Raw genomic sequence first — 15443 nt, forward strand, 5'->3', positions numbered from 1 at the left:
GGATAAGAATACCGATCCATTGGAAGAAATACAAAACCTCCTAATTCAACTATCAAGGACCAAATGAAATCAAACTGAGGGTCAGATTATTTCATGTTCGCTTCTGGGGGTTTCCTTTCTAGGAAACGTCTGATGTTGGCCACTGTCTGAGACAGACAACTGGACCAGACAGACAATGGGTGCAATCCAGTCCAGCAATGCTTGTTCAGTGGGACTGGCACTTGGCTCAGTGCTATTTAACATCTGAATTAGTGACCCTGAAGAAAATATAAAACCAACACTGCTAACACATGCAGATGACAAAAGGCTGGCAGGTCAGTCACTGATATTGAATGATCTGAACTGCTTGGGAGGCTAGGTGCAAACCACAATACACGTTTTGACACAGCCAAAGGAAATATTATGTACATAGGAACAACAAAGCAGGCAGTACATACAGAATGGGGGGCACTATCTCTGGAAGCAGACTCTGATCAAGGCCCAGGGATCTGATGGCCATTCACTTGATCATGAACTCCCAGTGCACTGCAATGACCAAAAGACCTAATATAAGCCTCACATGTATAACCAAGGAAGTAAAGAGTTTATTATATTTCTGTATTTGATGTTCTGGACCACTTCTGGAATACTGTGTCCAGTTCTGGTATCAATAGTTCAAAAAGAAGTTGAAAAACTGGAGGGGATTTGAAGCTGACAATGAGAATTATTAGAAGATTGGAAAATGTATTTTTAGCTAAAAAAACACAAGGAGCTCCATTTTCTTATTTTAATAAAGAGAAGCTTAAGGGGGGACTTGATCACAGCCCATAAATACCTATGTGGGGAATGTGAATTCAATAATACAAGGCTCCTTAATCTAACAGACAATGGTATAAGAATATTCACTGGCTAGAAGATTTGGTTTTAATTTAGTAAGGGTAACAAGCCACAACACTCATTTACCAAGGGTTCTGGTGGATTCTCCATCATTGGCATTTTTTTAAAATCAAGACTGTACATGATCCAAAAGAATTTGCTCTAGTTCAAAGAGGAACTAACTCAGCTAAGTCCTTTGGCCTGTGTCACATACTGGAGTTTGGTCTAGAGTCTAGAAGATCACAGTGAGTTCTTTTTCTAGTGTTCGTCCAGAGCAAAGGAGTGAAAGCTGCATTCAGGCTCTCATTTCCTCATGACTCTCCCGGAAGCAACTAATACCCTCCTCAGTGTCAAATGAAAACAAAAAGATAGGAGGTATTTTTAAGTACTTAATTTACTGCAGATAAAAGACTCGTAATTTTTGGATCAGGTTTCTTAAAGAAGATTTTGCAAGATGGGCAAATAGAAGTGTGGTTAAAAGGGCTGGCTGGATGATGAAGATGGAATAATCTTAACATTGCCTTTGTAAGGAATCACTTCTGAACTCAGAGCTTTTTCATCTTCTATATGCTTTTTAGAATAAAAAATGTTACCTGGTAAGGCAGTGAAAGACCACATTAGTGAATAAAGGTATCTTCAAGAATGGGATTTTACTCAGTGAAGAGGGATGACATGTTTAAACTATGTTAAATAGGACCCCATCTCCTCTCAGCTACCATGATCTTATGGGCTGGAAATAGGCCAATTCCTGATGAAGACTGTTAAAGTTTCGCTTTCAGGGGCATGGTAGAAATTACTTTTAAAGAGGCAGTCAGTGGTGAAATGCCTCTTGACATTAGCAGTCTCACAAGCTATAGTCCATTAATGCTGACCCTGAAGGTGGAGATGAAAAAGCAGGCTCAATATATTCCCTTGACCTTTTTACATCTTGTTTTCATCCCTGGAGCAATGGATGTCTGTGCTCATGCAAATTTTACTTTAATTTACTGATCTATGTTCTTGATTATGACCTTTGTTACCCCTTTTTTGTGATGGAGTGCTTATGGGTGCCAGTCATGCATCACCACAGAGCAGACCAAAAACCACGCTGTGAAGATTTTTCCTACTGGAATTCCAACTTGAATTGGATTTCATTTACACTTTTAAAACAACTGTATTAGGGGATCCAATCACAACACAGTTGTTACCCAACATAGTTGAGTAAGTTTCATCTTGTTGTGCAGGTGAAACCTCAAGAATGTTTCAAGCATGACCCTGAATCTTCCCACAGCCAGGAACAGCTCTGCCTCGGTGCTCCCAAACACACTAAACACACAGCTATGGGTACATCTACAAATCAGGACAGAGCCACATTCCAGGTGTTCTGCATCCTGAATTGTGTTATAACCAGGTCCCTCAGCACAATTTTCAGAGGTGGTAGGTAGACGGGCCTATCTGTGACATAGGGTGAAAGAAAGATGACAGGAATGTGTATTTTTAGAAAGTGAAACCTCCAACTCTAGCAATATGAAACCCTCATTCCACACACTTCCTCCTCCCAGAGATCCCTGGGGATCATTCCCACTCACTGCAGCAGCTCCCATCTTCTGAAGAACATGTCTCCAGGAATGCAAAGAAACTCGTGACCTTGCGTCAGCTGTTAGGACCAAAATCATACCAAAAAATCTTGCAGACCCTGCAGGATTGGAACCCTTGTCTTTGGATCTTATTAAATAGCATCATGGTGAGGGGAGGAGAAGGGAGAGAAGTTAATAAACTGTAGAAGGGAAGCTGAACTCAAGCAGAGAGACCCAGAACATCTCAGGTTGATGGCTGTGTCTCCTTCTGTATCTACCCCCTAAAGTTACTACTGCAGCAATTGTGCCATGAATCCCTCTTGAGAGACTGACTAAAACTTGGGACAAAATCTCGGTTGTAACTCTCTTGGTTGCAAGTGGCTTGTCAAATGCCATATATTGCACCAAAAATTCACTTGATCATGAGCACAACAAAGCACTGTGGTGTGGGGAGGGGGGGAGGGAGGGGATAAACCTAGGCAGTATTGAAAGGAAAGGGAAGACCCTGACTGATGTCCTGCTGAACTAACTCACCTATCTCCCTGTGCAACAAGTGAATTCCATGGTTCGTCACCATAAATTATATGACAATTAGTCTGGCCATGGAAAAATGGGAGAGGAAAAAGATAAATACTAGAGATGTGCAAAATGGGCCCTATTTGATTTAGATTCGGCCTGAATCAGGGACAGTGATTCAATTAGTTGATTTGGATCACTGTCCCTGATTCAAATTGGCCAAATCCAAATCTGAAGATTTGGTGCTGATTCAGAGAATCAGTTATTTGGCCACAGACACAGCTTTAAATGTTTTTTCTATATACCTTGAGGTAGCAGGCGCGGCTCGTGATTGCTGCGATGCTGGGGTGCATGGAGTGTCCTACAGGAGCATGGCTCCCCCACCCCCGGCTCAGTGATCAGCTGTGGGTGGCCCCCCCCCCGACCCAGGAGACACCAGTCACTGAGCTGGAGGGTGCGGGGGGACCCCGCAGGTGCTCCCCAGCACACCCGGAAGCGGACCAGAAGTGCTTCTGGTTCGCTTCCAGGTCTGCTGCTGACTGTGCTGGGGAGCTCCCCACACTTTTGTGGGACACTCCATATACCCCAGCATCGCAGCATTCACAAGCCCCCTGGTACGTTGAGGTAGGTAGAAAAAACATTTAAAGCTGTGTCCATGTCCAAGTTGCTGAATCTTTCCGAATCTCTCCAAATTGATTCAGAGGGCCTCCAATTTGATTTGGAGAGATTAAAGGGTCTCCTAATTTTTTTTCCGATTCGGAGGTTCAGCTACCGAATCAGGCCAAATCTCTACCAAATCGAATCAGGGACTGAAGCTTTGCACAGCCCTAATAAATACATATAGCTTTAATAAATTAAAATAATGTCATCTGAGACACTGATGTGTTTTTTTCCTTGCAGCAAGGCTAATTAAAGCCATCTACTAAAATAGTTACAACCCACTTATTTGGCCACTCTCCCAGCAATTGCTGGTTCCAGCCAGCTGCAGGGGTGCAGAGAAGTAAGCAAAGGTACTTTTCCCTGCCTCCTCCCTTGCAAAGGCAGTTGCAGAACTAGTGCTTTAAGCCAGCTCTGGAAAATCTCTGCTTTTTTTCAAAAAGTGGAAACCACTCTGGAACCTAAGGCTTCCCACTGTGCAAGCCTTAGCCTAAGTGATGACAGCTCCTGATCCCTCAACCTCCCTGTGCAGCCCCCGTGTTAACTCTGCAGTTGTCTTGGTTCTCAGTGAAATGGGTTACAATCCACCTCCCAGGCCACAACAAAATCACAGGATGTCCTGAACTATGAATTCTGGAATCCAGGATTCCAGTGACTGAGAAGTATCCTGGTTCACCTCATGAGAATTTGCATTATATGTTGGACTCATGATACAAACTGTTCTGCATCGTGAGAAAGGGGAGTGGTTTGAGGTGGGCTGTCCTGCATTTCCCATCTGAACCCTAGCAGTTCTTCATGCAGAAACTTCTGTGCTAAGCATAACCTGATCTTTCTTTTCCTTCTGGACAATCTGGGCTATAACCAACAGCTATTGTATATTATTAATCAGGACAGGGGAGGATGGAGAGATATCAACAATGGTAGTTCCCCTTTTTATTACCTTTTTTATTATTATTGATAATTATTATTGGAAGGTGAGACTTCTTGCTGACCAGATTTTCCATTATAAAGCCATATGGTAAATATTCCTTACTTAAAGCAAGTATCAAGTCTTTCTTTGTTACTGTGTTTAGTTTCTCACTGGGGATCCCAGGGCCCTGAATCTCTGAGCCTCCACGTTCACTGAGAAACTTATTACTGATAACCACTGTCAGCAATAGATGTCCTTCTAGCCCAGTCTAAAAAACCATGTCCTTCTACAATTGCTGGGGGTAGGACAGCCCAGAGAACAACAATTTCTGAGGACAAATGTGACCAATGAGTCAGTTTCCTCATGTTGATGGGGTCTAAGAACATCTATTCTGAGAAATTAGTGACAGAGATGATCAGTGCTTCTCTATTTTGCACCACTATTGTGAAAATTAAATTATTTGAATGCTCCAGAATTTGCATGGAAACTGCTAAGCTGTTAAGAACCAATAACATTTGACCTACCTTAAAAGTGTGAGTTGGTGGACAATGTCCCCAGTTTATTTCTATTTAGTGTGTCAAAACAAAATTGATGCAATTAAAAATAATAAGTTAAAACCTAGCTAACTATGGCGATGATATTTGTGAAGCAGGGTGTGAGCTCCATCTGCTGGTTGTGGGTGAGCAGCTACCCAAACCCTATTTCTCAAGCTATGCATATCCATGTTCTGATTTCCATGGTGTTGGTGCATGGACAGATGCGAGAAAAATAGCAGCTGCATTAGCCACTTCTCATCAAAACCAAAGTACGGTGCCATGCTGCACTGTGAGACAGACATATAGATAAAAGCACAAGGATGTTCCCTGCATATTCTTAAAGTGTTCGAAACCAGCCTCCCAACCTCTGCCAGAATGAATGTAATGGGAATTTCCCTGCACAGCCTCCCTAGAAGTCTGTATGTGAAGTATATAGAACTGTTGTCCATAACTTCCCCTTTCTGTGACTATTCTGCCTACCAAATTTAATGTCTGCCAAGATTCCCTGGCACAAACATCTTATTGACTGTGATTTCAAAGTAAAGTGCCACAGTGATTCCTATGATTTCAAAACCTGTTTTGTACTTAGTGGGCATGTCTACATGTGCACTTTAATGTGTAGTAGCTAATTTTACTGCACATTAGGGCATCACAGCAAAAACCATGCTAATACACTAATGAACAGTTAAATTAGGCTACTGTGCATTAAGCATCACTAGAAAAGCATGCACTTTCACTACTGTGCATTAAGGAAACCTAATGTGCATTTAGTTTGTACCTCACATTAGAGGTACTCAATTTAAAGCACAGTAGGCAAAAGTGTATTAAGGAACATGTAGATGCACCCACTGTCTGTGTTTTTTGCTTGGAAGATTGAGAGAAAAATCTGCCTCCTTATCAAAGAGAATTTCTCCACAGTATGTATGTTCAGTTGTTATTTAGGATAGCTGAGGAGGGCTGGACACTGATTTATATGAGCATGCACTTGTACGGAGAGGGTTTTTTTAGATTAAAAAAGACAGGGAAACAAAGCTGATACATCCACACAAGTAACTATAGGGATTTTTTGGTTGTTTTTCTTGCTTTTTTCTTTTTCTTTTTTTTTTTTTGCAAATAGGCAGTTAAGAAGGTAGGTCAAATAATAGGTCTTAGTAACTTTAACAGTTTCCCTTTAAGAGAAGGTTCCATCTCTGCTTTATGCTGCTTTAGTCAGCCCATCATCAGCTGCCTACCAGCTGCATTCTCACTGGGTGCAATAGAAGAATCCATAAGAATGACGTCTTACTAGTGCAACCCTACTGTTAATTACCAACCATTGTAAATCATACTCCATAATGAAATAGATTTCCGGCAGGATACTCACTAATAGGTGCATGCAGTGCCACATGTTCCTGGTAGGGAGTGTAATATTTGTACTGCTTGCCACAAAATTCACATGTATAATTGCCAGTTTCTGCAAAGATGAAACAAAGAATCAATCAGAAAGGAACCCACCATCATCTTGTATAATTACTTATTTTCTTATTTTTTAAGTGTGAACTTAAGTGCTAAATAAAAAGATTTAGAATGACTAATCACACTGATAGAGCATTTTACTTGTACACTGGAAAACGCTGTTCAAAGCCACCTCCCTCCCACAACTCACACACCTTTTCTCTTGTTAAAACTGGATTTTATGGTAATGGACACAGCCTTAAAATCTAAATAGAACAGCGTATATGGCCAGGTTAAGTGGCTTGTAAAAAATCATACAATGAATCAGAGAGAAAACAAGGGAGAAATTCAGTCTCAAGCACTACCCAGGGGAACACAGTTCCTCTCTCCCTATGTGACAGCAATAGTGACAGACAGTCATGGACAAACCCCAGAATATTCAAATATGCAACCAGAGGGGTTGATTTTGATTAATATTACCTAAACTCATTTGGGACTGTAAAAGCAGGCTGTAAATCTGAGAAGAACTTTTCCTGAAATACCTGCAGTACTTCCTGCTTCTGTTAGCACTGGAAATAGCACAGAGTATCAATAGTATTTCACCACCTTCCCTTCTAACCTCAGGCAGGAAATGCAGAAACTTACAGAACCATAAATTCAAAAGTAAACCAGAAGTTAACCTCTTTTTTTGGTTTATTGTAATTAGTGTGCCTATCTCTCAGCATGCAAGCCTGTGGAGGCTGACACTTGTCCCTCAGTTAACTCTGCCAACATGCCACAACCCCATCTGCAGCAGCCTGGCTACTGCAGGCCTGGCCCTAACCCCAAATAGCTCTGCCAATGTGCTTGAATCCTGATCCACAGTCCCCTGCCCTGTTCACTTTTATTGGTAGAGCCCTTGAGCAGACAGACAATCGCTAGAGCATGAGATGGACGCTGTATCAAACGCCCTTTCCTCTATGACCCAACCTAGGCTTTGTGTGTACTCAGCCAAGGTGAAAGGTGAGAACCTTCACCCATGCCACACCCCTCAGCAAGAGGCACCATTTATACTTAAATCAAATGCAAACAAGAGGAGAACTTGCATAAAAGCTGAACTCAAGTTTTCTGGACCCTGAACAAACTTGTAAAGAAGGTAACTTCTGCCCATGTTTAAAACAGATACATTTCTCCAGCTGTGCGGCTGCAGGACATGGGTACTAATTTGAAATGAAATGCACTTTTGACATCCTTAGAGTTTCAATATCTTCCTGTAACATACTGATCTCTCATTGTCACCCAAGAAGGCCCTTTAGCAAATGCCAGGTTTCAAACTGTGTGCCATGTTCTTGAACCTTCAAAACTCCATTATAAAGCATACTTGGACCAATCTTCTGAAATGGTTCCGGCTCCTCTTCTTTCACTTCATCAGGTGCTATGACTGCCTGGTCATAGGGGTCTGCAAAAGAACAGAACCAGCAGAAAGCTGACAACACCCCAAGGCTTTCCTGATGCAGTTAGATGGGCCGTGAATGCACCTGGTCATACACATTTCAACTTGTAACAAAAACAAAAGGTTTAAACAACACCTTCTTCTGAGTTTTGGACTTGTCACTCCTCTTCCACATGCCCTCCCGGACAGCTATTAACCCATTCTAGTCTTATGGCACAATTTGAAGACAAATCAAAAATCAGAGAAATACTGTAAACATTTCAAAGCTTGATTTCTATTTGCTGACATTTTCCCAGCATATTTCTCAACTACAGATTTTCCTCACTTTTGAAAATGGGTGTAGTGAAGTAGACAGGAGTCAGCTAACAAATACTGACCAGTGATGCTGTATAACCATCTAACAGCACGTCCAGTAACCAATCAGAACTCAATCCGTTTTATGTAGTAATTTTATTTATGTAACAAACAAGTTTAGACTACTGAAAAAGCATTCATGGTTTGTTTCTCTGATTTTCAGAAGTATAGATCAACTGCATGTACAACAAAAGCCTGGTATCTAATAGGGCTGGGCATCAAACTACTGGCTCTATGTAACATTGCTACACACTGAGGGACTGGTCCTGCTCCCACTGAAATCAGTGGCAAAACTCCACTGGCTGTTATGAGTGTAGGACCAGACCCATGGTGCCGGAGAACTACTGAATACTTGAACAGGTTTTTGAAATAAAGCACACAAAGGATCTGCGCTTACCTGCCCGGTTTTCTGGGGCCCCTTCCACACTAAAAACTAACACAGAATAGAAGAAGGGGGGGAAGAAACAAAACAGAAATTAAATCCTCTTAAATGGCCTTGCTTTCTTCCTGTATTTCATATGCCAGTTCAGTGTACTTCAGTACCACAGAACAAGCCAGGCTCCCTTGTCCCACTCCCTCCTCTCCCAAGCAGCATTCACACAGGGAAATACCTGAGCATGCCCAGCCCTAGTGTACACAGATCCTCAAGGCCTTTGTTCTAACACTGACGCAAACCCACATTGATCACCATGACCATCAGATGCACTCCACTCACACCTGTATCTACTGAAACAAAATCAATTGCTCAAACGCATCTAGGCAAGTGGTGTCTTAGCAAGATGCAAGTGGTAGCCAGTTTGAAAAAACACTTCAGCTTTTTGGAATACCTGAGTAGGGCTCTCTGAGCTCTAGCTAGGAAGACCCAATTCAAGCATGAGGAAATACTCTTAATCCAATGGTAGCTTTCAATTCCATTAGCTCCATTTCCATTACCCCGCATAAGAAATGGAGATTCCTGGAGGGCTGTGGGGTGCAAGCACATGCTTGTTGCCCTTAGAGCTGGTCTAAACATTCCAAACATTTCCATAAAAAGAAAAAGAGCAAACACGTTTGACAAAATTTGTCATGTTTTGAGCAACTCTGGGCACTAGCATGTTGCTACATTCTGGTCACAAATGCTCCCTGTCCCACCTCCCTGGCAGAGTAAGGACCAGCAGTGATAGCCTGGTGCTACCTTGGCTCATTCAGGAGGGCTAGAGGAAAAGGTCCATAAAAACCTGGAACCCTCAAGGCTTTAGCAAGGGTACAGAGGGAAGAAAAAACATAAAACTATTCCTCCCCAGAAAAAGAAAAACCCAAGCAAACACTTAACACCTCCTATCAATTTTTTAATCAAACTGATGCAAGGAACAGGTGCTTGTTTCAGCCTGAATGTTGACCACTTAGGGTAAATTTACATGTTTGCACTGAAAAGGAAAAGTCCCTAAGGTCCCTGGGCTCAGACACCAGCTGACAAGTCCTGTTGCACTTGTACCTCTGTAACATGATTTCTCAAGAAAAGGTGCAGGAAAAATGGTTCCTATGCAGTAAGAAACAACTGGCAAACAAACTCTGCCCAGGCAAGAGCCAGCCTGACAATTTATCTTAAAGTACAGATAAAAAAAAATCCATAGCAACCATGAACTTTAATACAAAGGCATGGCTTGCTGAGCCTTCAGGTCTTAGCATGTGGCCCAACCAGACAGTCTAAGTCCTTATTAGCCTATGTGAAGCCTCTCTGCAGACCGTGCCTTGATGTTAAATGGTGAGGATTGTTGTATATTTTGTAAAACCCTATGAGGGGCATCTGACTTCCATGAATCACACTTTATCTGCCCTGGCATATATCATTTATTAGTTTCCAGCCCAATTGAACAAAGGCCTGAAATGGTACTCACCATCCACGGCATGCAGGTCTCTGTGCTCTTGGAAACAGCTGTAATATTTATATTTTTTCCCACAAATGTCACAGGTGTACCTGAAATTGTCTGTAGGAAGAAGAGGACAATCCATTTTAGAAACCCTGGGGTGAAAGGCAACAGCTTCATGGAATACGGTTGAAACCAGAAGACCTATCTATTGTTTCACATTCCCTCCCACTTTCATCTCAAAAGGCTTACCCACTCAAGCAATCATTGTTTCATACATCTACCCAAATGTGCCTCACATCCATCTAAGCTTAAGCCTTACTCTACTATATTTTATTCTGAGACAAAAAGCGATGCTTTTTCTGTCCGTTGCACCCTGGACAGGGCCTATGCAGTTATGGAGCAGAACTGAAACAGGCATGCAGTTCCAGAATGGCCACTGCAACAAGGATGACAAGCTGGCCCAAGAAAGTGGTTTTACAACATTTTTTGGAAGCTCAGAACTAAAACAGCAGGAAGTTGTAGGTCAGGGTTGAGGTGAGCTGGCAGTGCTGTGCAAAATCCAAAAACAAGAACATTAAGGAGTTGCTGGAGGGCCCATGGGACAATACACTGACCAAACTGTGCACTGAAGTGGGCACCTGTGCGAGCTCACACCCTCCTTGGTTCTTGCCACTACTATGAATTACCAGCTTACATAAGCACCATGTACATCCATATTATAAAGGATAAATATGGAATCTATTTCTGTAATGCATAGCTCTGCTCTAAGAGTGAAAATAGCACTATTTTTGCTCCCCAGATCTGCCCCTGTGAGCATCAGTCAAACCTGACTTTTGCAACAAGCAAGTTGTACACCTTTTAATCCTGTACAGCCAGAGCTAACCTCAAACACCTACATTTGAGTAAACATATGGGAGACAATGGAACTGGACATGTGTGGCTGGAGGCAGAATCTAGCTTGCAGACCCAGTGCAACAAGAGACTAAAGTCAGTTTGTTTGTCAGACACCAAGCCGAGTTTGCAGGGTTGGTCATTAAGAAGGAAAAAGAAATCTTACTCAGAAACCAAGCTATTTAAAAACCATGTGAACCTAATCAGGAAACAATGAATCTCTCAGACTCAGCTATCACATTGTAATGGAAAAGGCAGCAGCAGCAGGTAAAGATCTGGGTTTGAATGCAGTAAATCTGAGCTCTCTGAAACAAACTCAGATAGTGTCTTTTACCAACCTTTGGACACCTGAGAAATACTTTAAAAAATATGAACTGAAAAAAGAAACCTTATTTATTATTAACTTCTTCCATGCAGGTGGTCACAGTAATCCAGCCTACAGTATATAGATTAAATAGACATTTTTCAACTTCTCATACTATACTATGTAAAAACTAAACTAATTATATGAAAAATGCTTGTGTCTTTTATTTTCTTTGAAAGTAGAAGCTGTAGTTGTCTAAAATAGAAAAAAAACAAACAAACACAACCAGCATTTACCAGCTTGGCACCAGAACAGAGAAAAGTTACCTTTTAATCAGAGCATACCACTTCCTACCTTACATTGAAGAATTAAATAAATCCAGCCCTCCAAAAGAGCTAAGCCAAATCTGTTTTGTCAAGGGCATATGATGGATTACATAAATTTAAATAACAAGGCTCTTCCACTTCTGATGGCACAAAGCTCTACAAGGACACTGTGGCAGGGCACCTTTGGACCCAAGGAGATAAGTCATTTTGGACTGGCCATTTTGGACTCAGGCATATAAGCTGGGCTGCGATTTGCTGCTGCAGGAAGGAGAAACATCAGGCTGAGAGGCTGCTCTGGCCTGGTCAGGAGGTAAGGGCAGGGGCTATGGGGTGGAGGTGACCCCTTGTCCTGGGTAAGATGTTATACTGCACCCTGCCGAAGGGTGGTCTGGTGGGGCTCCTAGTGGCATGGGAGCCCCCAGTAAATGCCAAGCTAGTTACCTCCCTGGTGAAAGGCGGGTTGGGGCACCTTAACCCCAGCTCCACATCCCTGGTGGTGTTCTAATGAGCAGAGGGAGCCCAGGGGTCATTAAGGAGCCCCGAGGCAGAGCTCAGGCCAGAGGAAGGACCTGGGGCCATGCCCAGGTGGCAGAGGAAAGCCTGGCGATGAGCAGTGAGACCCTGAGTGAGAGAGGCGACAAACAGAGCAGCCTCATGAGTTGGGGCAAATGAGGAGGCCCAATAGAGGCATAGTGGCCCAGCGAGGGCTAGGAGTGAAATAGGCCTATAGTTATAGAATCACTCAGGTGAGGGTAGCGAGAGACCCCCAACAGACCGTGCCAAGGCTGACTGAGGTGAGAAGAGCTAAGCCCAAAGCCCGGTGAAGCTGGGCGGGATGAGTGTGGCCCCTGAGAGAGGGCAGTATGAAAGAGGCTGGGTGAGAGGAGCAGAGTGAGCGGGACCCTGCTGAGAGAGGGGTTTAGTGTGAGTGGCCCTCCGGGGCTGTAGAAAAGAGCTACAACTGTGTGCCCAGTTTGCTCCGGCCATAGGCCGGAGAAGAAACACCAGAGTAACATCTGCGAGGCAGGGGACCCGTGGAGAGGTGGTCAGAGTGGATATTAGGTCCTTGTCAGCAGGGCGATAAATGGGTAGCCTGCCGCCTTAGTAACAACTCTCATATTTTTCCATCAAGGCATGGCAGGAAAGCAAAGCGGGCAGTTACCCCAGGAGCAGGGTGGCCGGTGAAGACCTGACAAGGAGGCCACCCTGTTATAGACACGAAACTAAGACGTGTGTGCGGGGTAGGGGTGAAGGGGGTAGGGTTAGAATGAAAGCCAAGTAATGAATGCAGTCTCTCAGCCTAAAAAGAAAATAAAAATGGATATGATTACTTCACCTGCAGGCAAAGCACAGTACTAGCTTAAAGGATACGACAAACCCTAAGAAATCTGCAGCCAGATACTGGAGACTCAGTTCACTCAAGCACTGGAGCAGGAAGACTCAAGCACTGGATCCACTCAAGTATGACATGGATACAGGAAAGCAGAGAAAGCTAGGTCACTGAATAAGCCACAGGGGGTGCATCTACACATGAAATTAATGCAATACAATTAACTCTGGAGCAGGTTGCACTGGAGTTAATTGCTCCCAGGCACAGCATTTAGATGTGCGCCTGGGACAGCAGCACTTTGAGCCAGGGTGAAGCAGACCTGGGCTGGCAGTGGGCATGGGAGGGTCAGCCCTGGGCTCTGGGTGGCAACATTAGGTGATGGAGGGGCTGGCTAGGGCATGAGAGTGCCAAATATGCAGTCATGTGGGTAGGTGGCAGGCAGGGGTCTGGCCCCTTGCTGCTTGGGTTGTCCAAGTGCAATTTCTGCCCAGCTGTCGGCATCTTCACGTGCGTTTCAGCAAAGTAAATGACTCTGCTATAAGCTAGTACTGACCCCAACAGTACTATCTTATGGTGGAATTAATTAATTTACTACACCCTAATACTGGCACACGTGTAGAATGTGACACCTTACTGCAGAAATAATTAGTCTACTCTGCAGTAAAGCACATATAGAGGCACCCACTATAACTCCACTTTGCAAGTAGGAAAACAAAAGAGGTGGGAGGAACATCTCAAAGCAAAGAAACCAGTAGTATCAGGTGCTCTCCAGAACCAGCAGAGTACATTGCACATATTCTGCTTATGCTACACTTGAGTAGGACATCAATTCTGCTGTTACTCTGAGAACAAGGCTTCTCCCAGAGATGAAAGGAACATTTCAGCTTGGACAGCATGAGCTTCACAGAGGATAAAAGTGGAGTTGGACATAACAAATAGGAAGAGAGGCTGCTCCCCAGGGGTACAGAATGAATCCTCCCCTCTAAAGTCCAGTTTAATATGGAAAATAATTCAACAAAAGGGGCCGAGCAAGTCTTGGAGATAAAAGGTATACCTATATGGTTCAAGGCAGTGCTTCGCAGGGATACTCTACGCTCTCTCTGGAACCAGAAGCAATATAGCTGCCTTAGCGCAATGCTGCTGCACATGGACTAAAAAGCTCTGTTTCTTCACAGGTCTGAATAGCCCATGCACAACACCATGCTGAATTAATGTAGTTATACTTCTTCCAGGCAGAAGGCAGGGCAAGATAGTATCTTAGAGAATACAAGTTCAGAGAGGAATAAGTTTTCATAGGCAACAGCTTACTTTGTTATATACTATGAAAGGACTACATGGACTAAAAGCATTTTTAGAACTATGTCACCTAGTCCTATTTTGTCCAGGAATAGACAAAATAGTAGCGAAACTGCTGGTGCATGGTTTACACCAGGGCTGTCCAACTGACAACCCATGGGCCACATGTGGCCTATGAGGGGTTAATCTATAGCCACTGGACTCACCCCTGGCTGTCACTCTCCCCATTGCTCCAGTTGCAGCAACCAAAGGGGTCGCTGGGATCCCCTTTCCTTCTCCAGCTTCCATTTCCTGCCTTGTCTGAGGGAGTGGTACAGAATTATGCAGCACAGCTTACAGTGCTGGGGGAGCCTGCAGGCAGGGAGCCAAGGGTGAGACCAGAGCACCCCTGCACACAGTGCAGTGTGGGGGCATCCATACTGCGTGAGACCCAGGAGTCCTGTGGCTAATGGTGGTGCATCCTGTGCTGTGTGTGGCACCCAGACACTTAAAAATTGGACAGCCCTAGTCTATACAATTGCTACCACCTTTGCTACCTTTGGGGTATGTCTACACTCCCACTGGGATATGTGAACGCAGCAGAGGCAGGCAAACCTACCTTGCCTGTGATCTAGCTACTTTGGGTAACAAGAACAAATAAACGTGTAGCACAGCGCACAGTGGAAATTGCACAAATCTGCTAGGGATTCTGGATACTTCAGCAGCTACTACAAACAGAAGTTCATGTCACTACATCTTAATTGTTATCATCACCCAAGTTACATGGAGCTATGTCCGGTATACTACTCCTACTGCAATCCTATTTCTAACTGCAGGGCAGAGATACCCTGAGTGGAGCTACGCTAAGAGTACAGTTTGTGTCATGCAGACTGGCTGCTATAGGCTTCAATAGCACATTGGGGGGGGGGGGGAAGGGGCAAAGAGATGCCTAAAGCAAAGCATGCACAAGTCTGATAAATATTCCAGAGAAAAAAGGATTTTCATGCAGGGTTTCTTTTATTAATTAATGCCTAGGAACAAAAAGTGCATTGTTCATAGACACATTACCTTAACAACCATCTTTACTGGTTAAGCCAACACTTGGAGAAAGATACTATTTGTTCAAAGGATGCAGATACCTAGTCCCATACCTCACTGGTATTCACATAGCCCACAAAATGAGTCCCTGCTTTGGGCCAAACCATAAAGATTATTAG

At 43.6% G+C, this 15443-nt stretch overlaps 1 protein-coding gene across 19 annotated transcripts in view; it reads right to left on the minus strand.

The window, feature by feature from the left end:
• Nucleotides 1-15443, minus strand: part of ZNF618 (zinc finger protein 618) — a 275207-nt gene that overhangs the window by 48709 nt on the left and 211055 nt on the right. For 18 of the 19 annotated variants that reach the window (XM_019475707.2, XM_014602702.3, XM_019475706.2 and 15 more), the window contains 4 exons: nucleotides 10128-10217; nucleotides 8648-8683; nucleotides 7825-7902; nucleotides 6394-6483 (listed from right to left, as the gene is read on the minus strand). In XM_019475707.2, coding sequence (XP_019331252.1) covers nucleotides 6394-6483; nucleotides 7825-7902; nucleotides 8648-8683; nucleotides 10128-10217 — 294 coding nt within the window. The remainder of the gene's footprint in view (nucleotides 1-6393; nucleotides 6484-7824; nucleotides 7903-8647; nucleotides 8684-10127; nucleotides 10218-15443) is intronic. The other variant, XM_014602701.3, reaches the window with a different exon arrangement.

This window comes from Alligator mississippiensis, chromosome 12 (genome assembly GCF_030867095.1).
Source record: "Alligator mississippiensis isolate rAllMis1 chromosome 12, rAllMis1, whole genome shotgun sequence".
In the NCBI taxonomy this organism is placed as follows: Eukaryota; Metazoa; Chordata; order Crocodylia; family Alligatoridae; genus Alligator; species Alligator mississippiensis.